The sequence below is a fragment of the Sprattus sprattus genome (assembly GCF_963457725.1).
Source record: "Sprattus sprattus genome assembly, chromosome: 7".
NCBI classification, from domain to species: Eukaryota; Metazoa; Chordata; class Actinopteri; order Clupeiformes; family Clupeidae; genus Sprattus; species Sprattus sprattus.
The window spans coordinates 35,446,205-35,470,729 of record NC_137926.1 but is presented as its reverse complement, the minus strand read 5'-3'; the positions used below and the strand labels follow the sequence as shown (position 1 = coordinate 35,470,729).

General features: G+C 40.7%; 2 protein-coding genes across 2 annotated transcripts in view; one reads left to right on the top strand and one right to left on the bottom strand.

The window, feature by feature from the left end:
- The window catches only part of washc4 (WASH complex subunit 4), a 29,659-nt gene extending 18,083 nt beyond the window's left edge, over positions 1-11,576 (top strand). The window contains exons 17-33 of the mRNA XM_080842691.1: positions 3,506-3,652; positions 4,192-4,271; positions 4,402-4,507; positions 4,709-4,825; positions 4,983-5,151; positions 5,466-5,620; positions 5,707-5,781; positions 5,865-5,969; positions 6,164-6,298; positions 6,427-6,535; positions 6,914-6,980; positions 7,092-7,178; positions 7,290-7,437; positions 7,546-7,642; positions 7,749-7,945; positions 10,081-10,177; positions 10,370-11,576. Coding sequence (XP_080698817.1) covers positions 3,506-3,652; positions 4,192-4,271; positions 4,402-4,507; positions 4,709-4,825; positions 4,983-5,151; positions 5,466-5,620; positions 5,707-5,781; positions 5,865-5,969; positions 6,164-6,298; positions 6,427-6,535; positions 6,914-6,980; positions 7,092-7,178; positions 7,290-7,437; positions 7,546-7,642; positions 7,749-7,945; positions 10,081-10,177; positions 10,370-10,437 — 1,959 coding nt within the window. The 3' untranslated portion in view covers positions 10,438-11,576. The remainder of the gene's footprint in view (positions 1-3,505; positions 3,653-4,191; positions 4,272-4,401; positions 4,508-4,708; positions 4,826-4,982; positions 5,152-5,465; positions 5,621-5,706; positions 5,782-5,864; positions 5,970-6,163; positions 6,299-6,426; positions 6,536-6,913; positions 6,981-7,091; positions 7,179-7,289; positions 7,438-7,545; positions 7,643-7,748; positions 7,946-10,080; positions 10,178-10,369) is intronic.
- Positions 11,577-11,823: 247 nt separating this feature from the next.
- Positions 11,824-24,233, bottom strand: cnot2 (CCR4-NOT transcription complex, subunit 2). Its single transcript, XM_080842689.1, has 15 exons — positions 24,216-24,233; positions 21,336-21,458; positions 21,057-21,129; positions 20,790-20,937; positions 20,461-20,640; positions 19,358-19,437; positions 19,064-19,186; positions 18,813-18,937; positions 18,318-18,438; positions 17,836-17,992; positions 17,007-17,068; positions 16,856-16,905; positions 16,503-16,603; positions 15,320-15,464; positions 11,824-13,172 (listed from the first exon to the last, which is right to left on the bottom strand). The coding sequence occupies exons 2-15, from the start codon at positions 21,444-21,446 to the stop codon at positions 13,086-13,088; spliced, it is 1,563 nt and encodes a 520-aa protein (XP_080698815.1). The 5' UTR covers positions 21,447-21,458; positions 24,216-24,233; the 3' UTR covers positions 11,824-13,085.
- Between the last annotated feature and the right edge of the window lie 292 nt (positions 24,234-24,525).

Genomic DNA, 24,525 nt, shown 5'->3' with positions numbered 1-24,525 from the left:
GTTAGGGCGACTGGCCTGTAGTCATTCAGCTCCCTGGGGTGTGGCTTTTTTGGAACAGGGATGAGGCAGGATGTTTTCCACAGAGCAGGGACCTTCCCCAGTTGGAGGCTCAGCTCATTTGCGACATTGCTTCAAAAAACCAACCATCACAAGGCCCAGATGATATTTCAGGTAGGGGTTGTGCTGACCAGCTAGCAGGGGTCTTCACTGACATCTTTAACCTCTCCCTCAGCCTGTCTGTACTTCCCACCTGCTTCAAGAGGAACACCATTGTTCCTGTATCTAAGAGCACTAAGGTCACCTGCATGAGTGACTATCGCCCGGTAACACTGACCTCTGTCATCATGAAGTGCTTTGAGCAACTAGTCAAATCATGAATTTGCTCCTCACTGCCCCCCACCCTTGACCCTATGCAGTTTGCATACCAGTCCAACAGGTCTTCAGACTATGCCATCTCGCTGACTGCACACACCGCTCTCCCACCTGGACAAAGGGAATACGTATGTGTGGATGCTGTTTATTGACTACAGTTCAGCATTCATCACCATCATCCCCTCCAGACTCGTCTCCAAGCTTGTGGACCTGGGACTTAAAATCTCCCTATGCAAGTGGATCTTCGACTTCCTGACGGGGAGGCCACAGGTGGTGAGAGTGGGTGACCGTATCTCAGCCACAGTGATCACCAACACAGGCACCACCCAAGGCTGTGTGCTCAGCCCCCTCCTGTTGTACATGTTCACACATGATGTTGTTCACCCATGTCGTGCGGCAACGCACCGTTCCAATCTCATCGTTAGGTTTGCTACACAACCATTGTGGGCCTCATCCCTGAGAGTGACGAGTCAGCCTACAGAGGGGAGGTTTATACCCTGACAACATGGTTTGAGGATAATAACCTCACTCTCAACATCAGCAAGACTAAGGGGATGATTATGTTCTTTAGGAGATGGCAGGAAGTGAAGCATGCACCACTACACATCAACTACCGTAAATCCTCAAATAAAGGCCGGGATTCAATTAAAAGCCGGGCTTCAGATAGTAGCCGGAGTCGTGGTCCATACGGACAAATAAAGGCCGGGCCCCGAATACAAGCCGGGGGTAAAATAAAGTAGCCTATATTACTGTAGCCTACCAGCATCAGTCCGTCGGCTCAAAGTAGACAACACAATTTAATTGAATGCATTTCACAAATACATGTTCTCCTCATGTTTAATATTATATTATATAATATTGTTGGCTAATGTCATGGGCTGTTTGCAATAAAAAAAGAAATTTCCCCACGTAGGAAGTTGTTATTGTTTAGCCTAAATGCACGTACTGTTGTTTATCTGTAACGTTTTAGTTGGCTAGGTTACTTTTTCCAGAAGGGATCAGAAAGCAGTAGTAGACTTACGTAACTTTGATATTAAATTCAAAGAGATGGTGTATGCTGATTGCTGAAGAATATTCGGGAGAAAAAGCATCAAAGAAGTTTGACTGACCCGAGACGAATGCGATAGGCTACGACTAGCAGGTGGAGGTAGAAAGAAAGTTAGGCTGGATATCAAACCAGCTCATTGAATACATTTTTTCAGTCCGCGATGGGCATAATAGAGTGTCTAGAAAAATGATTAAAATCAAGGCTTTGGAAATCTTTTCCTCCGTGACTGGCAGTGGAGACCATAACTCGATGGTTATTTTTCGTTCACACCGCATATAAACCGCTACGCGATGTGCAGAAAGTGTTGAACGCATATGCAATGAATTATATTAGCCTACTGCAATTAAGCCCATTATTTAAATAATACAATTCTATAACAGAGTATAAGTAAGAAATAAAGGCCTGCCCCTAAGACAAGCCTGCCCCAAATAAAGGCCGGTGCGCTGTGCAGCCTAAGTAAATACAAGCCCCGGCCATAATTGGAGGATTTACGGTAATCTAAAGTGGAAAAGTTCAGCTGCTTCAGGTTCCTGGAGGTGAATATCAGCAATGGTTTTACAATTTTTCTGCAATGTTTCCCCTCCCCTATTACCACTTCTAAGGAGTCAATTTGATTGTTTTTGCACTATATAAATTAATTGAATTGAAGTCAATGGTTTAACAGCCTTAGTCAGTGAAGGAATCATTCGTATGACGAAGAGGTTGATATTATAATGCTTTTATGTGCGTATATCAATATCAATATAAAATATAACCTCTCTGGGGGAAAAAACTGTAACAGGACAACATAACATGCTTCTTGTGTATTGTTAATCCTCATAGTCATAATAATAAATGCACGTAGATCATAAATCTCTGAATATAAAAACGACTTGGGTGAGAAATGTAAACGCTATTGCGCCTTTTATTCAGAAAAAAAACACAGCTCCGTTGCAACAACCATGGATATAAGGGCTTGATGTCTTAAGACGTATATGAGCTCGCCCACCCATAACATTGTGTTGGTAGTGGTATGTACTTTTTAAATAACCGTAACTTGCCCAATTATTCAATGGATTTAAAAATGGTTTGGTTTGTTACAAACGTTATTAACGTGGCTATAATTCTTTAGAAAATAACACAATTATTCATAGGTATGTCCTGTCATAACTACATCTCTGACCTTTATAACAAACCAAACTGTTTAAAAATCGGATGAAAATTGAGCAAGAAATGGTTATTTAAAAAATACATAGCTTACTAAAACCAGCGTTATGGGTCCTGTGGGGGGGGGGGGGGGGGGGGGGGGGGGGGCGCAAAACGGACAACCACTGATGACGTCACCCCATTCAAAGACTATGGGTAAAATAAACGTGATATGATTGCATTTTTGACAAGAAATCAATGTTAAATTGTAAGAATATAACAACTAAACAGTTTTTCATGAAGCAGAACACAAGTTATTACACATATTTTGGTAAAATGGAACTGATGACGTCACCCCATTTAAAGTGAATGAGAATTTTCGTTCCTCGTGAACATACTTCGTGAAGTCAAACGACGTACAATAAACATGTTATGATTGCATTTCTAATGAGAAATCAATGTTAAGTTGTAAGAATATAACAGAAAAACAGTATTTCATGAAGCAGAACACAAGTTATTACAGATATTTTGGTATTCTGAGACACTAGAGAACTTGACAGCTTCGGTGTAATAGGAATCAATGAAACACCCTTGCAAGTGGAAAAATTACGCCTGATAGAACGCAATGAAATAACATTGCACGTCGAAAATCGACGCTAGAAGGCAGATATTGCTTCGGTTTTTGGCGCTTTTCCGACTGACCAAGCTGCAAATTCTGACGAGTTGGGAATGAGAACGTGTTGTTTAGAACAGCAAACCTACAGTTAAACATCTCTCATCTCTCTCTCACCTTTGGCTTTTAGAACAGCAAACCTACAGTGAAACATCTCTATCATCTCTCTCACCTTTGGCTTTTTTTGCTTAGTAGTTGTCTGCTCCTTAAAATCAGATTTGCCTTGATTTGCCTTGCCCCCTAGCCAAATAAACAGTGCTTCCATGTTGTCTTCACCCCCATGGCAGAAAAGAGTCATATCAGACAAGAAGTACAGCGAGCAGCGGCTGGATGTCCTCTCTGCTTTGGTTCTGGCTGAGAACACTCTGAACGGGCCGAGCACCAAAGAGCGCAGACTGGTGGTGTCACTGGCACTCAGCGTGGGAACGCAGATGGTATGTGAGGAGGTAGGGGAAGTAGGGGGGAAAGATTCCACTCATTGTTGATTAAACGAGGGAATATTAAGTTTTTTTGTCCACAAAAACAATAATGAATATAGACTTAAAAGTTAAAACAATAATGTGATTGTGAGGGCGTGGTGAAATAGTTTCCCCAGTGTTCCTGTGCAATTTCCTTTGTTTTAGGCCTTCTATTGCATCTGCTTACGCTTCTCTGGTCATGACCAATATAAACAACTACCATGCATAGAATGCACAGAAATATTCTGCAACGCCACTGTTTGGTTAGTCTGCACACACTATATATAGTTATATTGCACCTTTAAGCTGTCAGTATCATTCTTTAGCTTGGACTACTACTATTTCACTTAACTGCAAGGTGCTAACATCACCAAGGGTATGGGTTCAACACCCAGGGAACACGCAAACTGATCAAAATATCTGTCTTTACAATACTGCTGCTTACTTCGTATAAAAGCTCCTGATGACTAGATGTGAATGTACAGTCTCCTTGTCAAGTACTGTTTCTATCACAGAAAACCTTCAGGGATGAAGAGCTACTACCCTTGCAGCTGGTTCTTAAGAAGCTGGACTTAATCAGTGAATTGAGGGAAAGGTATGTGCCAGTGAATAGCTCCTTTCTCCAAGAAAGACAAAGACGACACACGACACACATCTTTCCTGTGAAATGACTGGTAAACTACCCATATTCAGATACAGCATTAAAGAAGATCTCTTTCTCCCAGGGTGAAACTTCAGTGTGACTGCAGTTTTCTATATTGGCACCGTGCCGTTTTCCCGATCTACTTGGACGATGTGTATGACCATGCTGTTGATGCTGCACGGATACACGTAAGACTCCTTAAAGCATGTTTGTTGTTCCACACTGTGGCTGTGGAGCTCTTGCTCATTCTTCTTGTTGTAGTACAAGTTCCTCTTGTTCTCTGGCTGTTGAAGTACATGGTCCCCTTTTCTCTCTGGCTGTTGAGTACACATTCCTCTTGTTCTCTGGCTGTTGTAGTTCATGTTCCTCTTGTTCTCTGGCTGTTGTAGTACATGTTCAGTGCCCTCAGAGACAGTGTGCCAACCATGATGCACGCCAAGCACATGGATTCATGCGACCAGCTACTGGAGAGCTACAACGCTGAAATCATGGAGGTCTTCAAGGAGGTAAGAGACAAAAAAAGAATGCAATGAAATTGGAAGACAAGCTCAGGATTTCAGGGTTCACATTTTTTTCTTCTTCATTTCCCCCCCCTCATCCTCCCCTTCCATCTTCCTTTTTTCCCTCTCTCTATCTCTCTTTCTCTCTCTCTCTCTCCTCCAGCACTTGTTGGACAAGCTTTGCAAGGAGATTGAAAAGGACTTGCGCCTCTCTGTGCACAGACACCTCAAGCTGGATGACAGAAACCCGTTCAAAGTGGGCCTTAAAGACCTGGCTCACTTTTTCACCCTGAAACCCATCCGTTTCTTCAACCGCTTCATTGATATCAGAGGTAGACCTTCAGATTGCTCTGGACAGACATTTACTCACCTTTGTACATGTTTGACTGTGGTGACCACTCTGGCACACAGGAAAACATACTCTAAAGTCTCACTTGGAATGATTGGACGAGCAGCAGTGCAGGCAAACAACTTGGCCCTGTTGAACTAAATGTTTGCAGGTGCATACAAATAGACAAGACATGTAATCTTATATAAGTAACAGTCTTGACCCCCCAACCCTGTTAGGTCCTCTTCAGGGGGTTGTTTGATATGCTTGGTATTATACTAAATGGGATGTCTTTGTACCTCCATGTGTTTCTTACAGCCTATGTGACTCACTACTTGGACAAAACCTTCTACAATCTGACGACTGTGGCTCTGCATGACTGGGCTACATACAGTGAGATGAGGAACCTTGCTACCCAGCGCTACGGACTGATGATGACTGAGGCCCATCTCCCCAGCCAAACCCTAGAGCAGGTCAGCCAGCTAGAGACTTGTGAATCATGAATCATGGTTGGACTTTACAAGCCAGTTCTAACCTCAGTGTTGTTGCCCTGTAACAGGGGCTGGATGTCCTGGAGATCATGAGGAACATCCATGTGTTTGTGTCACGCTACAACTACAATCTCAACAACCAGGCAAAGTCTTTTTCAGTCGCTTATCTTTCACTGACCTTGTGGCTCTTTCTCTGTACTTAATGTTGTTTTTGTTTTTCACACAGATCTTCATTGAGAAGACCAGCAACAACAAGCATCTAAACACAATCAACATCCGACACATTGCTAACTCTATCCGTACCCATGGAACTGGAATCATGAACACCACAGTAACTTCTTTTTTAATATACTGTATCGCCATGGATGGATAACTTGCAATGATTTTGATACACCTAATTATATAGTTCATATAGTCCAATACCATAATTTACTAGTTTGAAATGAAAACAACTAGACATGTTTTATGTTCATAGGCCACAGTAGCTCCAAGCTTTAACCTGCTAAAGAACCCTTTGATCTCTAGGTAAACTTCACATACCAGTTTCTCCGGAAGAAGTTCTACATTTTCAGTCAGTTCATGTATGACGAGCATATCAAGTCCAGACTCATCAAGGATATCCGCTTCTTTAGGGAAACCAAAGATGAGTCTGATCAGAAGGTAAGATACTGTTTCTTTGGGCCTTTATTCCCCTTGCGAATTATGGCTTGTTGATACAGTTGACTTTTGTTGTATGGTTGATTGTCTGTTGGCCTGTGTCTTGTTTTTGGCTGGCGCTATGAATGCAGTACCCCTTTGAGAGAGCAGAGAAGTTCAACCGAGGCATCAGAAAGCTGGGCATCACACCAGAGGGCCAGAGCTACCTGGACCAGTTCAGACAGTTGATCAGCCAGATAGGTGAGTGGACTACAGAACACCAAGAACGCACAGGCAATCTAACTCCTAACATATTTCAATAGCTCAGTGTTAGTCTCTTCCTATATTAAAGATGCATGATATTAAGGTGCTTTTTTTAGGAAACTAGTTTTTATATCTTCAAATCAATTTTGAGGGTATATGGTCAAGTGAAGGGGCTATAACGCATCTGAACAGCTTTTACAAGACAAGGCACAGTGTCGCCAAATACTTGACACTCATGTTCGCCGGGTTGGTAAGGGATTTCCCCACAGATGGGATTGGGCTGTTGGCACAAGACCGAGGCCAAGTATAAATTGCTGTATTACGAAAGACAAAAACTCCACAGAGTACCTCTTTTAATTGCTCCTCTCCTTGTAGGCAATGCAATGGGCTATGTGCGGATGATTCGCTCAGGAGGCCTACATTGCTGCAGCAGTGCTATCAGGTAAAGAGAGATTATAAAGGGTTTTGTACTCTTAGAAAAGGTGTTCTTTCATCATTAGCTTAGAACCCAAATAAATTATGTTTGACATTTTTTTGAAATTTTGTTTTTAAGATTTGTTCCAGACCTTGAGGATATAGTGAACTTTGAGGAACTGGTGACAGAGGAAGGTCTTTCAGAGGAAACTCAAAAAGCTGCCAGGTAATTTATCTTGAATAATTATCCACTGACATAACTAATTCTTATCTAATAGTTATCCACTGACATTGGTTATTCACTAGAAAGGCATTCAAAGCACCCTCTGACTTCCAGCCTTCTAGACGCCGTCCTTGGTGATTTGACCAGTAACTCGGCAGAGGGCACTGAGTACTTCAAGATGCTGGTGGGGGTGTTTGCTCCAGAGTTCCGCAGTGTGAAGAACATGCACCTAAGGAACTTCTACATGATTGTCCCCCCTCTGGTGAGTCTCAGACTTGTCTTGGCAGTGCAACCGTATCTTCTCATACTGGTGATTTGATATAGACAGGGACTCCGACTCAGTTTTAATCTATCATACTCTGCTTTTCAGACTGTAAATTTTGTTGAGCACTCAATTGGTTGCAAGGAAAAACTAAACAAGAAAAACAAAGGAGGGGCGGCCTTCACAGATGATGGCTTTGCCATGGGTATGTGAACATTTTGTGTCTTTCTCTATTCAGTATGTATCTTGGTAGCCCTTCATGTTAATGTTTGTTATGTGTTGTTTTTCGTGTCTGTTTCTGGATGGCATAGGGGTGGCCTACATCCTGAAACTTTTAGACCAGTACCAGGAGTTTGATTCCCTCCACTGGTTCCAGGCTGTGCGGGATAAGTATGTGAAGGAGATGAACGCTGTGGTGAAGGAGCAGAACGTCCAGGCCACCAGCCAGGATGAGAAGCTCATGCAGACCATGAACCTCACGCAGAAGAGGCTGGACATCTACCTGCAGGTAGGATCGGACACAGAGAAGGGAATGATGTTGCTGTGGCTCAGGTGTGGATTCCATAACCAGGGAGCACTTATACTGAGGACCATGTGTATCTGTGTAATACTGTAAGTCACTGTAGGAAGTGTATTCAATATGAATACATGTAAATGTAGACATTACTGGATGTAGAAATATTACAAGCCAAGCCAGTTACTAAAGAAATGTTTGGCATCAGGTCACAACTCAATCGATCTCGGTTGACCAGACGTTCTGTTTTCCTCAAGCCAGCCTAGTGTTTCAGCACCTATCCAGGTGTCAACCTTTTTTTTTTTTTTATGTAGCAAAGTCAAGGGCGTAGGTTTGCATAGGGTCCATAGGGACTAGTCACGACCAAAGTTTGGGAAAGACACAATTGTCCCCACCAATATTTTGTTAATTTGAGAAAAACATATTTTGCACAATATATTTGCGAACTCATTCATATTATTATCAATACTATGTTGGTCGCCCAGAAGAGCTATAAATACATTTCCAAATGTTCCAATGCGCCCTCGAGCCTGCGAGACAAGATGCTGTCATTTAATTGGCTGAAGTGGCAGAGTCAGAAATAATTCGTGAATCGTGACTTGCAGAAAGAGAGCTGGAAGTAGTCTGACAAGGTTAGCTAATAAATACGCCAGGAAATAAAAAAGCCTCATATTTGAATTTCGTTTGGTCTCAGCATTGATATCTCTGACCCTTTTGTGCTTTGTAAGTAGGAATATGCCACCCAAAAAGAGGTATCAGATTTGTTTTCACCACCAGAGAGTAAGTAGCTGTAGCCATCAAAAAGCCCAGGTCGTTGTTAGTTAGCTAGTAGGAAACTACCCACACAGTGCAAACCTGGCTTTACATCACCACCCATTCTACAATGGAAACATGTCTTGAAAGTTGTTAGTGTGTAGAGCATGCAACTTTTGCTTGTATTAAATCTATCCCTAGCGTCTGCAATCTTTCGACCAGTGTGTTAGCAGCAGCTGGTCTTGAAGAAAGATTTAGCTAACCTACCCACATAAAGTTACCATGCTAGTTTAGCCTAGTACCAGCAGGCTAGCAACTCAAAAGTGATATTAACTGGTAATAATAAGTAGGCCTATATGATCCATTGGATAGTAATGAGACTATCTCCGTTCCCTGTAATCTCTTGACCAATGTCAGTAGTCAAATGCCAGTAGTCAACTAAGCATTGTTAGTGTCTGTATTAAATTGATGAATTGCTGTCCAGGAAAAACAGCAGCCTGAAGCTACAGATGTAGAGCAGGTTGATGATGAATCAGCACCAGGGGTTCTGATGAGACGTTGAATGGTCCATTTTGGAAAAGATTGCATTAAAATTCAGTTTTTAAAGGGATTTTTAGACAATGTGACCCATGAATATTATCAGTCGCCTTGTATATTTTGAGGATAAATGTTATACTTGTAGGTTGTAAAAAGGTGCAAGAAATTGGGATTCCCAAATCCAGTACAGATTATGTTGGCCTAGTACAGCTCCATAAAACCTGAACAAATTACCTACCTAATAAAAATTAATTTCAGAACAAACAAATAGAACAAAAAACGTATTCATTAAGGCATTTTTTTTAATGCATTCAGGAAACTTAGAAATCCAGTGCAGATGTAGTGCAGGTTGAGGAAGGAGCAGCTGGACCATCAGGGCTTCAGGTGAGGTCTCACTCATGTTTGGGATATCCAAAAAGGACAACAAAAATAAGTGATATCGGGCTGCCGGGCAGTGTCCCTACCAATGCTGAGACCAAACCTTCGCCCTTGAGCAAAGTGGGTCTAACCTGCACCCTGACCGCCATGCCAAAGAGCCAGCCTCCTTGGTGTGGCAATCAGGGCACATAATCAACTGTAGTGGCATCACAGCATACATTTCTCTCATATTCAAAGGGGAAAGGACAAATGAGTTGTGAATTTCACTCCAGGTGGGCTTGTAAAAAAGATAGTCCATCCCCATAATGTTGATCTAGCTGATTTCTGCTGTATTTCCAAGAGTAGTGATGACCGATTATTACAGATTGGGGACAGTGAAGCTTGGATATTTTCTGATGTGTGTGAAACATACGGATAAAAGATTTGTGCTCTGAACTACAAAGCCTTCTCCTTACCAACAGGAGTTTGAGCTACTCTATTTCTCCCTGAGTAGCGCACGCATCTTCTTCAGGGCCGACAAGACAGCAGCTGAAGAGATTCAGGAGAAGAAGGACCGAGGTAAGTGAAGTATTTTATCAGCCACTAAGTCACATTGTCGTCTTCCTTCACATAAATTCAAGTTATCTGATCGAACACTTTATTTCCATGGCTTCATCATGTGTTAATAATAAAACAAGATCATTTGCAGTTAGATTATTCAGTGATTTTGATTTGGGTAAATAATTGGATAAATTGATTGTTTCCTTGTAGAAGTGTTCTTTAGAGGCAGCGCTGCATCTTCTACTGAGGCTCCACCCTCTGAGTCAAGCTCAAAATGATCAGCACTCTGCACCACTCTGAGACCACGCAAGAACTGTGAATGGACCTGACCTATGAATGTGAAGACCAATACACACTGGCAGTTTGGGTCAAAACTGGCAGAGCAGAGGTCGTTTCTATGGAGAAATTGAATGACTTGGAACTCTGAGGTGATCTGGGTAGAAAAACGAATGTAGTTTTCTGGACTGCTCCTGAGCTCTTCAGTGCTAGCTGACCGATCAGACAGCATTTTGGCATCATTCTTTTTTGATAACACTGTCTTTCTGCAGTGCTTCTGCTTGTTTGTTGTAATTTGGTATTTTCCACTAAAAAGATGGTAGGCTGTTTAAATACAATTACCACAGATACTTTATGTACAGATCTGTGTTTTTCTCTCTTTCCATAGCCCAATGTACAAACAGAAAAAGCAACTCAAACATAATCAAATAGATGTCTGTGGAACTCCTACACTGAAATAACAGTCAAACACAATTTTCTACTTCAGATAAAAGATGCTTAGATTTTGGACTTCAGATATCCAGATTAAAAATGCCAGAACTATTTGGAATAGTTGGAAAACAAATTATTTGAAATCCTTTCCTCCACAGCACTGTGACTGTCCCAGACTTGAGTAATCAGTGGTTTCTCTTGTGTTTGAATGTGTTTGCAGTTCTCCAAAATCCCAGCTATACCAACAGGATATATTTTAAGTCCGCTATAGCAGCTTGTTAATCATGTTACTGTTACATGCTTTGTTTTGTTGCTTTCATTCAGTGTTATTTGAACACATCACAATCAGATAACTTGGGTAAACAGACATGTAATCCAAAGTCCAAATTAATTTCTAAGACACATACAGGTGCTATGTCTGCTTAAATGGCTTCAAATGTTTGGCAAAAGGAGAAAAACAAGAAATAGCCTTTTAATCCATGAGTTCCCCATGTGCCTATAACCTTCAGCAGAACTTGGTCTTGGAAGAGGAACTTTAAGTAAATTATAATCAAACTAGTGGATCAGATTCAAAAACATCTTCCTGGGACAGCTTAATGGATGAATAGTTATGACATTTGCATAGCTACCAAGTACTGCTTACAGTTCAGATTGTTTTGGGTAGTTTTTCATAACATTCCAAAGTGTGTCTTGCCAGCCTTTTGTAATATGTGAGCAAATTTATATGCATATATTTGTCAAAATAACCTGAGTAAATATTTTATTGAAAATGTGTGTTTTGGCATATCTGTGAATACCAACATGCTGTCCTTGTTGACTATTTACTACAGTAGTATGTTTCTCAGTAAGTACTCATTTCAGATGCAAATATATAAGCAGCTAGGCCTTTCTTGCGTGATGTGCTTAGTGTGCTGCTAGACTGAAAAATATAACTCCACACAATTATTGAGGAAAACTTGTAGATTTATTACAAATAAAAGAACTTGGAACATGGTCAGAAAATACAAGATTGTGTTTAAAGTAGTACTAGCAATTCTGTTTTACCTATGAAAGGCTGTCAATTTAAAAGCTGGTCATGAAACATCTCCAACCTGGTCACTTTGGGTTTGATGTCCTTGGATAGCTTAAATCAGGCCTTCTCTTCAGTCTCGCTTAATTGTCTTGGTCATAAGTGCACAGGGTAAGGGATGCGACCTCTTGAACATCACTTCCACCAATATCCTGTTTCATCAACATAATGCCAACCTTGCGACCCTCATAAAAACGAGGTGGCAGGGCTTTTTTTTTTCTTTCCAAAATAGACATTGAATATATATATAGATCACTATATATATACTTATATATTATATATACACATTCATACATACATATCTTTATTTATGTGATGTCCAAAAATTAAAAAATTTACACATTTATTACAAAATTGTAACAAAGACTGGAAAGTGTTTATCATTCAGTCTGCAAGGATGAAGCTTGATGATTTCACAACCTGTCCATGAAGGAATGTCCAGAGGTTGTGTGAAACAGGTCACTTGAACAGTCTCTGGTTTGTAATTACTTGAGCTGGGCTGAGCACCCATTCAGGTCAAGTTCCTCCACAGAGAGGGCTTCTGGGACCATACTGCTGGGTTGTGGGAATGTGTCACACTAATGGATAGGAAAGAAGTGAAGATGCAAAGAGAACTGAACATTTTCCCATGTAGAAAAGGACAACTTTTGTGTTCCTTTATTACCAAGTAGTGCAACAATGAACATTGCATGTCTTCTGCCCTTCTGTTTCTGACAATGTTGTCGAAGCTGTACTTATCCGTGCTGATGATTTCAGTTCTGTACGCTTTGGAAAACTAAAGCATATAGCCTTTGTTCTGTCACTGAAGCATGTCCTGTACTGTCATTTCTCCTGCCTTGGGCCAGATGGGCATCTGGCTTGAGGTGTAAACAAAACAGACCCTGCTGAAATGAAATGAGAAGTCAACAAAACAGGGTGGCGAGGGGTGGGGTGGGTGGGTAAAACCTGAATGAATGTGACGCTAGAGAGTAGCGTTGAAGCGGTGAGGGCCTCTCTCCCCTTTGGTGGTACTCCAGCCCAGCCCTCCCAGTCCATTGCCAGGTTGGTGTGGACTTTAAAACCAGAATCACTGAGCAGCAGCAGCAGTGGTCTTTGTGAGTAAGGGCAGCCCCTCTGCTTGCACCCGCCATCTCAAAAGCAGGGGCGGCCTCAGAAGGCCTGCTGTGCTGGGTTGTAGTTAAATGTCGTTGGCACATGTGGCCGTTCCTCTAGCTTGTCGTATTCAAGGTGAAATTCCTGGGAGACAGACATTTATACTGTAAGCATCATTTGTTTTTATACTGTGATCATTACTGGACTTCACAGACTGAACTTCAAGCCGCATAACCATCTTGCCTGGTGTGACAAACCCATTTGATTAGATGATATACGCTACTGATAAATTAAAACAAAATGAAAATTTTATTGATAAAGTTTAGACATTGTTGATGTTAATAGTATAGCTGAAATTGCCTTATTCTTAATAAAATATCTACATGGGTGTACATTTCCTACTGCAATCACTCCTGTGTTCCAGAGACGCATTATGTTAGCTAATCCTACAGAATCATAGTCCAGTGTTTCATTACAGAAGACTTTTGCAATTATGTCTGTGCAGCTGAAGGTGAAGCACTGGCTTCTTTGAGGTATGTGTGGGTTCAATTATAATCCTTCTTTGGGCTATGTATGGGTTCAATTATAATCCTTCTTTGGGCTATGTGTGGGTTCAATTATAATCCTTTTTTAAAAACGTGTCTAATAAGAAACCTCACAGAACAGTGTGAATTCAATTTTGCCCACAATAGAAAGAAACCAGGAAGGCCCTAATCTGCAACAGTGGAGGGCTGACTATGGAAAACTGACCTTCTAGGCAAAGTTTATCAGAAAATCATATCTGGGTAACATAAGGAAAATATTAAAATGGACAAAATAAAAACTGGATGGTTGGTGACTGGAAACAAGTCTACAGACAAATCTACTGTGAGTGAGGTGGTGTTCAAAGAAAATAAAATGTGTGGGGCACAGAAGGGATGAAAGGATGCTCAAGGTGTACTTGATACACGGTAGTAGGAATGTCTTGGAATGTCTTGTTTTGGTGCTAGTCATGTGGGACATTTACAAACTAGAAGGGGTGATCCAGTGAACGGTTCCAAATTATGGAAGAACTATAAAGAGAAGTAGTCTTCAGCTGATTCAGTCTGTGACAGATCCGCCAGTGCAATCACATGATCTTGACCCCATCGAGCTGTGAAAGCAACTTGACTATGATGTGATTAATGTTTAATGCTGCAAGTGGAAGAGTGCACAAAATGATTGGCGGTTAGAAATATAGATTTCCAATCAATGAGTCATTGTGCAATTTATTTGATGGATAAAAATATGAGTTTAAGAAAAAAAATCTTAATTGCAGAACTGTGTACCTGAATAAACTGTACTTTGAATGCTGTAAAAATGGTCATATACCAAACTATTTTGGTCTTTTAGTGTTATCATTGTTGCACATTTCAAAACTGACTAACATCACCAGCTTGACTTCCAACAATTACTGCTTTGACTGCAATGAATGTAAAAGCATTGTGTCAGTCCCTATACTTTAAAGGTGCTATAAGTAAGAGTTTTAGTTTTTAAAAAAAGCGAGTCACTGTAGTGAAAGCATCAAGGCAAAGCAAGAGTGCCGTCACTGGCTTAAGCCCACACTGTCAGAAATTGTGTTTTTAATTGCTTAAATCCCATTTCAGAAGCTAAAATAATAACAGTTTGTTTGTTAATTTGGGGGAAAATGGAATGGATCAGACTGGTATCCCATCAGCGAGCCCACCAAAGAAGAAAGGACAGTGGAGGCCGATGAGGAGCAGGATAATGTCATCGGAGGATCCGATGGACAGCCCAAGCATCAACAAAATAGCTCAGTAGCAAGCTTACATTAATGATAAGACCATCAGCTAGCTCAAAAGGTCCAGTGCTTAACTAAAGACCTAAAGGGGTCTGTTAACCTCGACTAAGTTAATGCAATGTATAAATATCAGTTGATAGAGACGCTAATGGCAGCCAAGATATCTTTCAATCATTTAAATGTCCACTGTCCACCCACCTTGGCCACATTGTTTGCTTACTTCTGCGAAGGGAGAGGAGGTAGGGGTGTACATATGTAGTCATACCTTTGGTAATGCTCCACCCCCATTTTGATTGGGGTGGGGAGTATGAGATCATTTAGATTGCTAGCCGACAGCTAGTCAGGCTTACATACAGCCCTATAAAGTCATCTTTGATAACACAGATCAGAAAACATAACTAAGATGATATATTTGGGCTCAGAGATAATGTACGGTCTAGAGATCAGCTCTCTAGGCAGGCTGTTAATGGGAAAGTGTGTTGGAGATGATCAGCCAAGTCACTGCCGTTACCTTAGCTACCTTCCTCCAGTTAAGACAGTCAAAGAAGTAGTACGTCCCCCTCTCGTAGGTGTTGGTCTTCAGGGTGGGCTCCATGCCGGGGGCCCGTGTGATCCAGACACGCTCCTCCTTGTGGTACCTCCAGTCCCTGTTGAAACTTATAGCACACAGAAAGAAAGAATGTCTAAAATAATCCATGAACAATATTGTTTGAAAACCAAATTTAAAAAAAAGCAACAGCAGAGAAATGTTCTGGTTGCTGACAAAGTGTGCTAGTAACACTTAGATCATGACATACCCAACATCCATCAACACCAGATATTCTACAAAAATCAATGCAAAAGAGAAGGGTGCAAGGGTGCAACAGTATGTGATGACAGTATACCATGACACTCACTAGTGTCTGACAGCATGTTGTACATGTAAAGTAACATACAGGTAAAGGTTGTGAGTCACAACTTGTGACTTCACCTAAATATATGCAATCATTACGTAATGCTTCTGGCTGTGCATACCTGTCACCTATCAGAGTTAGAACGTTTGCACAGGTCTGGAGGCATAGAGATTGATGAGCCGTAAAGAAGGTTAGTTTGAAATCTTTTAAGAATCGCTAACCCCATCCCTGAAGCTGGCCTTGGTCCACTAGAGAAATGGGTTTGGAATTTCACAACCATTTAATGTGAGGAGAGACCAGTGGTGGTCCTGGCAGGAGGGGGTTAAATGGATTTGGGTTCTGACCAGCAAAACAGATTAAGTGTGAACACAACCAGTATTGGTTTAACTTAAAAATCGACCGTTTGGACGTTTCGAGAAAGTATGGCGTTTACTGACTGCAGTGCATGGGATGTACAGAACAGGTAATCATAGGCTACCACTGCCCCTATCTCCACCTCCAAACGATACAATACGATATTTGCATGGAATATTCGGGAACAAATATATCATACAAACATGTCCACACTCCTGCAGCTGCTTTGGCGCATTTAATTTATGCGTACCTTATTACGATGAACCTGTACTCATTTATGATGAAAAATATCTAAAGTTGGTTCAAACTAACCTTATTTGTATTGGGGAGAGGTCTGAGCCCATACCGTGATAGTCATGATACGAAGTTGTACCATTATTATACTGGGTAGGTTTTTATACTGTTGCACTTGTAAATACCTTGAACAAAATAAAAACCCAAACTTACAGCTCTACCGCTGCTAGGAGTTGCAAGAGATCTCCTCCATTCATGTAATACAGGTAGAAAAGAAGATCCTCGCCGTAACGAGCCAATTTGATGGCAGCCAGCTGTTGAAGTAGAAACCAGTGCGAGTTAGACACACTCCATGTGATCCCATATCTTTCTGCCTGAACTAACTTCAGCATATTTACTTTAAAGTGTAACCAGAAAAGAATCATATTGATGACATGTACAATCACGAGTCAACACTATAAAACTCTTATGGTCCACAAATATTGGAAACAAATATTCCATTTCTTTTTAACAATCGAAAACAAGTATGCTGACCAAATAACATGTAACTACTAGTGGTCACATACCTTATCCCTTATGTGAATGTTGGTCAAGTATTCTGACGGGACATGAAAGTCTATAAATAAAAAGAAAAAAAAAGTGTATTACTTGTGACGGAACAACATTAATTCTGTACATTAAATCTCTGGTAGCTTAGTGGATTGCATTGGCTCTTACCAATGTCCTGTGGTCGACACGGCGCTGAGGCCCACGGAGAGGCAAACTTAGGGTACAGATTTCTGTCAAAGGAGGCTCTGGTTAGAATACGTTAGAACTGAATAGGTCAGTAAATGAAGTACTTTTAGCTTTTCTGTTTGTTTTTCCTGTGTCTTTCATGCCAGGAAATCCAAAGACAATGTTCTCTTAGAGCATTCATATTCAAAATATTGAATGGCAAAATATGTATACAAATCTTTTGAAATGCAGAAAATTAAGATAACTTTCAAGGGGGTTGAATAGTTTGGAAACATCAACAAAATGTGTTTTTTGGTGAAAAGAACAGCCTATTTAAACAGTTAAAGCAGTCCATCTTTGTTTAAGATTAAATGAATAATGCAGAACCTAAGGAAAGGAAATAGCAGTCATGTTTTTAACCCACTGTGCCATAGAAGTTGGCTGAAATTGTACAGTAAAGATTGATTTAATTGAAAACCAAGCCATTACTATGGACCTTACGCCCACGAAATAGAACCGTGTTTTTAAACGTTGTCATTGTCAGACGCCGCCAGTGGGGGTAAATGCTAAACCCGGGCGTCGCTAACAAGTACTAAATGCTAAACCAGGGCGTTTAGACACGTAAGCTGCTGCTAGTTGGCGTTGGCCTATTCCCTCATGGCACCAACATGACATAACGCCAGCCAAATCACAGCTTTCAATGCGAATGGGAATGGGATTTTAGTCTCCATTTTGAAACATTGTTTCTATGCTTACTTGACCATAGTGAAGGGTTGGTAAGGAGTCAATACACAATACAGGTCAGTGGATATATACCATAAAGCCATCTTACTCTGGAGAATTGAGATTGAGACCTAGTGTTGTTAGGTCACTTCCTAGTGCCAAATGAACCATCCCAGGGTCCGTCTCGGCTGCCCGGATGAAGGTCAACAGTCCAATCATGCCAAACTGGTCTGTCACCATCCCAGAGGGAATATTGGTCACCTTGCCTAAGCATCATAGTAGTTGAAAGACAAATATTAATGCTCTGCCCCTCAATGGTTACCAGGATCTATGTTGTTCATTACATATAACTTACTACATTTACATTACTACAAAATGTATTCATCTTATATTATGGTTGAGATAGACACTTTTATCAATGTGCATCTAGTCATGACCTTGGAGTTGTTAACACAGAGTTCTACCAGCTGTGCTACATGAGTGTACCATTTCCTACTGGTACTACCTACTAATCTTTACTGTTTTACTGGTTTACCAGTCTTCATATTTTTAATTGAATTGATTATAAACTTATGTTAGACCACAGCTCACCATCAGGTAAAACCTGAATCCCTTTCTTCTGCTGGTTGTTATTCTGTGTTGATGAGGCCTTATCACCAGGGAACTTGGGTCCGTCCACACTAGAGCTGATCTTACCTGAGGAGTTCAGATTCTGTTGAAGGAAAAAACAGATCATGCTGGACATACGGTCACAAATCAAGAACAGGACGTTATGCATACAATGGCTCAGAGCAAATTGCTTGTCTTAAGACCCTTTCACATATGGAACCCTATAACACTGTTGAATGGAAATAACCCAATAAAGATTTAGTTTGTTCATGCATGTTAGCGCATGTCATGGATACTAAGCTTGTTATCCTGTAAGACACACAGTAAGACAGTAAGATGCCCAAGAAGGCAAAAGGAGGGAAGAAATCCCAGAACATAGACACTGGTCGAGTTCCTACTGGTTTCACTGGGAGTGGCGAAGAGGCTTTAAAGTTAGCAAATATGGGAACTGTGACAGGTTACTCAGGTGTCACTTACTGATTTGCCGTCATCAGTAGTTAATGTGGAGTCCTTATAATTTGGCCCAGGAAGTGCAGGAAAGTCCTCATTATGGATGGAGAAATCTTGCGATTGTTCATTCAATGGCTTGGTGACCATCCCAACTAAAGCCAAAAGAAACCATGAGCACTCAGATATCCTTAGGATCACCATTGGGATCCTATGAAAAAGCTACAGGTCAAGCTGACATTCTACTCAATGCAAAAACATTCATATTCATGTATGTGTACCATAGGGCGCTCTACCAGCCAGTGGGTTGTGTAGTGGAGTAGGATTGCCTCCTTCCCTCCGAGTTCTGTCTGCCAAAGCTGGGAAGTCTGAAAGATCTAGCCCAGTCACATTTTCACTCCCATCTGTCACAGAATAAGGAACAATTTTTTTTATGTATTATACGAAACACGGTACTATTCAATATTCTTCTTTCGTTTTGTAACTAGCACTCCTGAGACATGCTTGAGTGAAATCTGAAGGGTTTCTAATAAATGAGGAATCTGCTCTGAGGGTTCGGCACCTGGGTCACTCACCTGTTCCATTGAAGATGTTACTTGATAGTGAGCTATTCATCCCAAACGCCTGGTTTCTGTTCATTCCAAAACCAGACATACTATGGAAAACACAGTCATATTAGACAGGACCTTTTATGCTTTCTGTTTTTCCCTTCCCTTAAGTGTGTTGTACAGCGTTCTTTCATTTAAATGATCGGCAAACTTATAAAAAACAACTTTTTTCAGCTGCCTGAAACACCTTGTCGGAATATCAGCCCTTTTGTTTTGTAATAAGATGCAATCACTTAACACAATCCTTACTGGCCGACAAGCTGACCAATCAGAGCAGGGCTCATCGGAAAGAGGGGCTTAAAAGACACGGGGGCTCTGACAGAGCGTTTCAGACACCGGTGATTAGAGATGAGCAGTAGGAGACAAATAATGGGTTTTTGGATCACTGAAAAATTTATTTTTGTTTTTTAGTAAACCCTCAAAATAAAATGATGAGCACTGAAAACAAGCATATTACATCCCCTTTAATGAGTGCAATAAGCAAAATCCAGGAATACTTAATTTAAAAACCTACAAAAGTAATTTAAATGTAGACATACTTACATATTTCAGTATATCGTTACCATATTGTATCTGGCCAATCCTTTTTTGACCGAATTCAATATTATACTATAGAAATCTTCTAAAAAATAGTATAATATTGCAGATCATTTTCAGCATATATATATAAATTAGTAACCTCTGAGGCTCATAAATGATTTGTGGATCATGCTGATAAAGGACATTGTTCTGGGCTTGGGTTGCTAGGCTTTACTGCCTCATTTGATATGAAATGATGGAGTTACACAATAGACTGACATACTGTGTTAATAACTGGGAATGCAATGGGTTGATTAGCACCAAAATTGTACTGGTAAGTAAATTGGAGCATTTAAGATTTTAAGGATACAGTTTCTATATAACCACTAGATCTCACAAAGAGCCTAGGTTGTTCCAGCTTCTAGATTAAAATCAAAGGGGAGATCAAATCAAATCAGATCAGATTATAACAGATACTGAGTTTCCCATTCTGCAGTTGACAGACTGTGTCCATTCATTTGGGATATCCAGAGCGTGTGTGTGAGCTTCACCTGTTGATAGTGAATGGCTGCCGTGCTGGCTGCTGCTTGGGCATGCAGATGATGCTGGGTGAGCTCCGGTTGGGGCTGCCCAGTCCTGAACTACCCATGCTGTTGGTCCTGCCACTCATGCCCAAACCAGGGCCTACCTGTGAATGGTTTATCATGTTTCTGGTGTTCATGGGCAGGATCCTGTTGGGCACACCAGGAGTTTGGGATGAAAACTCTGGTTATGAATACACAGTTTCTGCTACAATTCCAGTCATTTTGTAAGATGGTCTTTGAGAGAATTAGACCCACTTGTAAGTCATTAAACTCTATAATAAACAGAGGCTACTTGCCGGTTAGGTGAGGGTGGGGTATGGAGGGACACTGTTGGAACCCCTGTTGTTGGAGTAATATGGCTCGGTAGTTGGACGCTTTGTGTTAGGCTTCGATTTAGTTGTGGGGTGTTATTGCTCATGCCCCTTATAGAGAAACCTAGTGCACCTGGTAAAAGACAACAAACTGTTGTGAGTTCACCAACACAACTGGCTAGATTTAATGAGCAATATGAGGAGGCAAATGTGCAACTATTAATGTGACTTATTGTTGCACATTTGACTTACTTTGGGGTCCATATAGACTTGCGCCTAGCTGTGACAACTGTCCTGATGACGAGGGGGAAGGAGAGGCAAGCATCTGCAGAGGACACAAAGGGATGTTAATTAATCCACTGCAGAACCACAAAACTCTCTTCACTGGAAACACAGTCCATAGAAATGCAGGTGTTGACACAATGCTTGCTTATGTTGACACATACTATAAGCAATGTGAAGGAACACTAACCAGATATATTGATTTATGTTTGATCTCATGAAAACATAAATACACTTAGCTGTACTTACATCTTTCTCTGGTCGATGCTGAAACATTGATGACTGGCCATAGTACATACTTTCATCAGGGTAGTCACTATCGACCCCCTCTCCAAACTTCTTTCTCGTAGCACTAAACATGCCGTATGTCACCTGGAAATAAAACACTGGGTTAGTTGGTCAAATGAGGCATGCAGAAAAGCACAGTGGACTACAGGCACTGATTAAAAAAAAGGTCGCTCCCAATGCAAAATGGCAAACCAGATAATCCACAAACAAACACTGGCGTCAACGCAGCTAAATGCTGAAATGCATGAGGTGTAGAGCGCTGTCATTACCACAGTCAACTTCATCAAAACCAGACTCCTTAAATATCGTCTTTTTGCTGGGCTTTCAGTCCTTCTTTCTCATGGCAAGGTAGTCCCAGGGTGTTTCATTATGAGAGAAGAAATCCATTTTTTTTGGAAGAGGAGGGCATAGCAAGAAAGCTTGCAAGAAAGTTTGCTAATTAGCCTCTCACAAAATTGTCATCTCAATGACATCTCTAAGAAATGAATTAATACAGCAGCTACAAGGCAAAGATTGAGTTCCCACTAATAGGCCAGTAGGAAATAGAGATCTAAGATCAACACTGAGAGTGCCATGGCTGGTTAAATCCAACTTGTAAAACCCAGTTTGAGAACAGACTCTCCAACCAATGAATACTGATACAGTCCAATACAGTTTCCTTTCACTTCAGATTAAATGTTCAGGTGGATAGGATGGAGAAATATTCAGTGAGAAATATAGGCTACAATTAAAATATCAAAAAGAAAATAATTTTTAAATGTTAACCATAGAATAAGATAAATAAATAAAATAAGAAAATAAGGTATTTAGCCTTAAGTTTAAGTGATTGGTTAAATTAAATTGAATCTTTTTTTAATTAGAAGTTAAATTGCAGGTAATATGCGTGTCTCAATCTTTGCCTAAATCGGTCAAGCATTGAGCAAGGACGCAAAACGGGAGTACAATGTAATCCGATGGGGCAAGCATCCTCGTCAAAGTAAAACGCTTGTTTTCGCTAATGACAGGCTAATAATGTTATAAGTGACGTGACATGGAAATAATCCCTACGGAGAAAGATTGTGTCTTAAAAGAAGTATTGCTAAAGGAATAGCCTCGCTCTGAAATATCGTGGGAGTTGAGTTGTTGCAGGAAGAAAAGAGTACATGAGAGGTAGTTAGCTGTCCGGGAAAGAGTGTAGTAACGTTGGAGTACATAAACTGTAGCTTTCCGCGGTTTTTGTTGTTTAAAAACGTTAATCGTCTACAGCTACTGAATAGGATGTCACAACAGAAGAAGAGGGAGGTAACCAATAACTGCAGATACATTTTCTATTTTCTTCAGCTTTTTCAGTCATTGACTTAAACCGACATACGTCTGCCTCCGTAGGTATCCTTTCCATGTTATCAGACAGACAGACAATAACAATATGAGCCCTTCAGTGGCAAAAACAAGCAGATGCTTGACCGATAGGATTACATTGTAGCCGCGTTTTGCGGATGCTGATAATAGCGTTCTCGTCCAATCCTTGACCGATTCTCCCCAGCTAAAATCTGCACCCAAAATATGGACCAGGTTAAAAATATAAAATATTAATGGCCATAATCCTGTGACTATAGAGAAGAAAGCATTAATCAATCTGCTTTGGTATAATTTGGTAACAAAAAAAAGTATACTGTCTGAACAGCCATGACCGTATACAAATAAAATGTAAAGAAACTAGAACCGCTAACTAGCCGGCAACGATAGACCAACTTTTGCAAAAATAAAAGTTAAGTGCACTCATCACCAATTTTGATCTACTCTCTTACGAAAGCTACTTTAAATTGCCCTTAGTTATTACCCTTTCAAAATAATATGGACCTCTTATATTGATACCAACTCGAAGAGACTGCAAGTTAGCAAATGCAACATGCTAACTAGCATTGCTTTCCTATTAGGTAAAGTAGAAAACTTGCCAAAAATAGTCAAACACATACAGATTATCAGAGAACATCTCAGCTAGCTAGCCGACTAACATTCCAACGTCGTTCACACTACCATCACTAAGGTAGTACCAATTTATCCCACAATATATGAAACATATAGCTAACTAATATGACTTAAGCTCGAATGGAACTAAGCTAACCAACAAAAGCTAGCTAATATACCAGGTTCAGTTACAGTAGGCTTGCAAGCTAAACGTTGGCACTGTGAGAACCATCAAAATACCAGCTATCCTCCCAAATGAAACCAAACGCAACTTAAATGCAGCACAAGTGACAAAGCTGCAGCGACTAATTTGTCGAGCTGATTGGCTTCCTAATGATACAAACGCCGTTGGTTATATTCGGTACTCTCTGATGAAGCCACATAAACATACACAAAACCATCATAACTGATGGTTATGGCTAATAGCTAGTTATGTTGCTAGCAAGCTAAGAACCAAGCTACATGGAGGAGACAAATGCTCCAATCAAATGCCAGCCATCACAAGCTAGCCAGAAAATGCAACTGTTTTGCGTGACTCTTACCAAGCAAGTTTTCCATCAGCTGTTAGCAGTCAGTTCATGTGCGTTGAAATAGCTCACACTAATGCTAACGTTTGCTAAATAGGCGAAACAGATATTTCGAAACTCAAGGCCTGTTCTAAGTCAAGACTTCGTAAGCATGCTAACGTCGGGTAAATACCTAGCTTACATGCTAGCCAGACACCCCAGACAAAACAGTTATTCCAAATCCTCAGAGATATCTATTCACTTAACCCACTCTGAATATACATCACGCGCAATGTGATTGCTAAAGACACGTATTGACCATACAGCAATCGCGTCCCTCATCCTAAAAGCGCAAACGTTTAGGATAAAAGAAAGACATGGAACTCACCACATTAATTTCTCTTCTTCTCGCAGATCCAAGATGGCTGTAGATTCTACAATAGAGAATCCTGGGTGAACACCCTTTACCCTTTGACCCACCATAACATTATACGCTACCTTCACCAGAGAATTTAACGCTCATCCTTAATCGAGTCGCCTCCTGGTGGAAGCGTTCATATCACTAGGCGAAATGAATGGGATATAGATTCACAGACATTCTTTGAATACAATATATCTCGGTCCACATCGAAAGGTTGGTGGAATTATCGGACATAGCCTATGCTTTGAAATAAATGTATTGATTGTGGCGATCACAG

Excerpts from the sequence above, each read along its gene's own strand:
- cnot2 (XM_080842689.1), bottom strand. The coding sequence starts at position 21,446 with ATGTTTAGTGCTACGAGAAAGAAGTTTGGAGAGGGGGTCGATAGTGAC. Across the intron at positions 20,641-20,789 it reads ACCCCACCCTCACCTAACCG|GATCCTGCCCATGAACACCA; the intron begins GCAAGTAGCCTC and ends TGTGCCCAACAG. Across the intron at positions 17,069-17,835 it reads CTCAATCTCAATTCTCCAGA|AAATCTGTACCCTAAGTTTG; the intron begins GTAAGATGGCTT and ends CTCCTTTGACAG.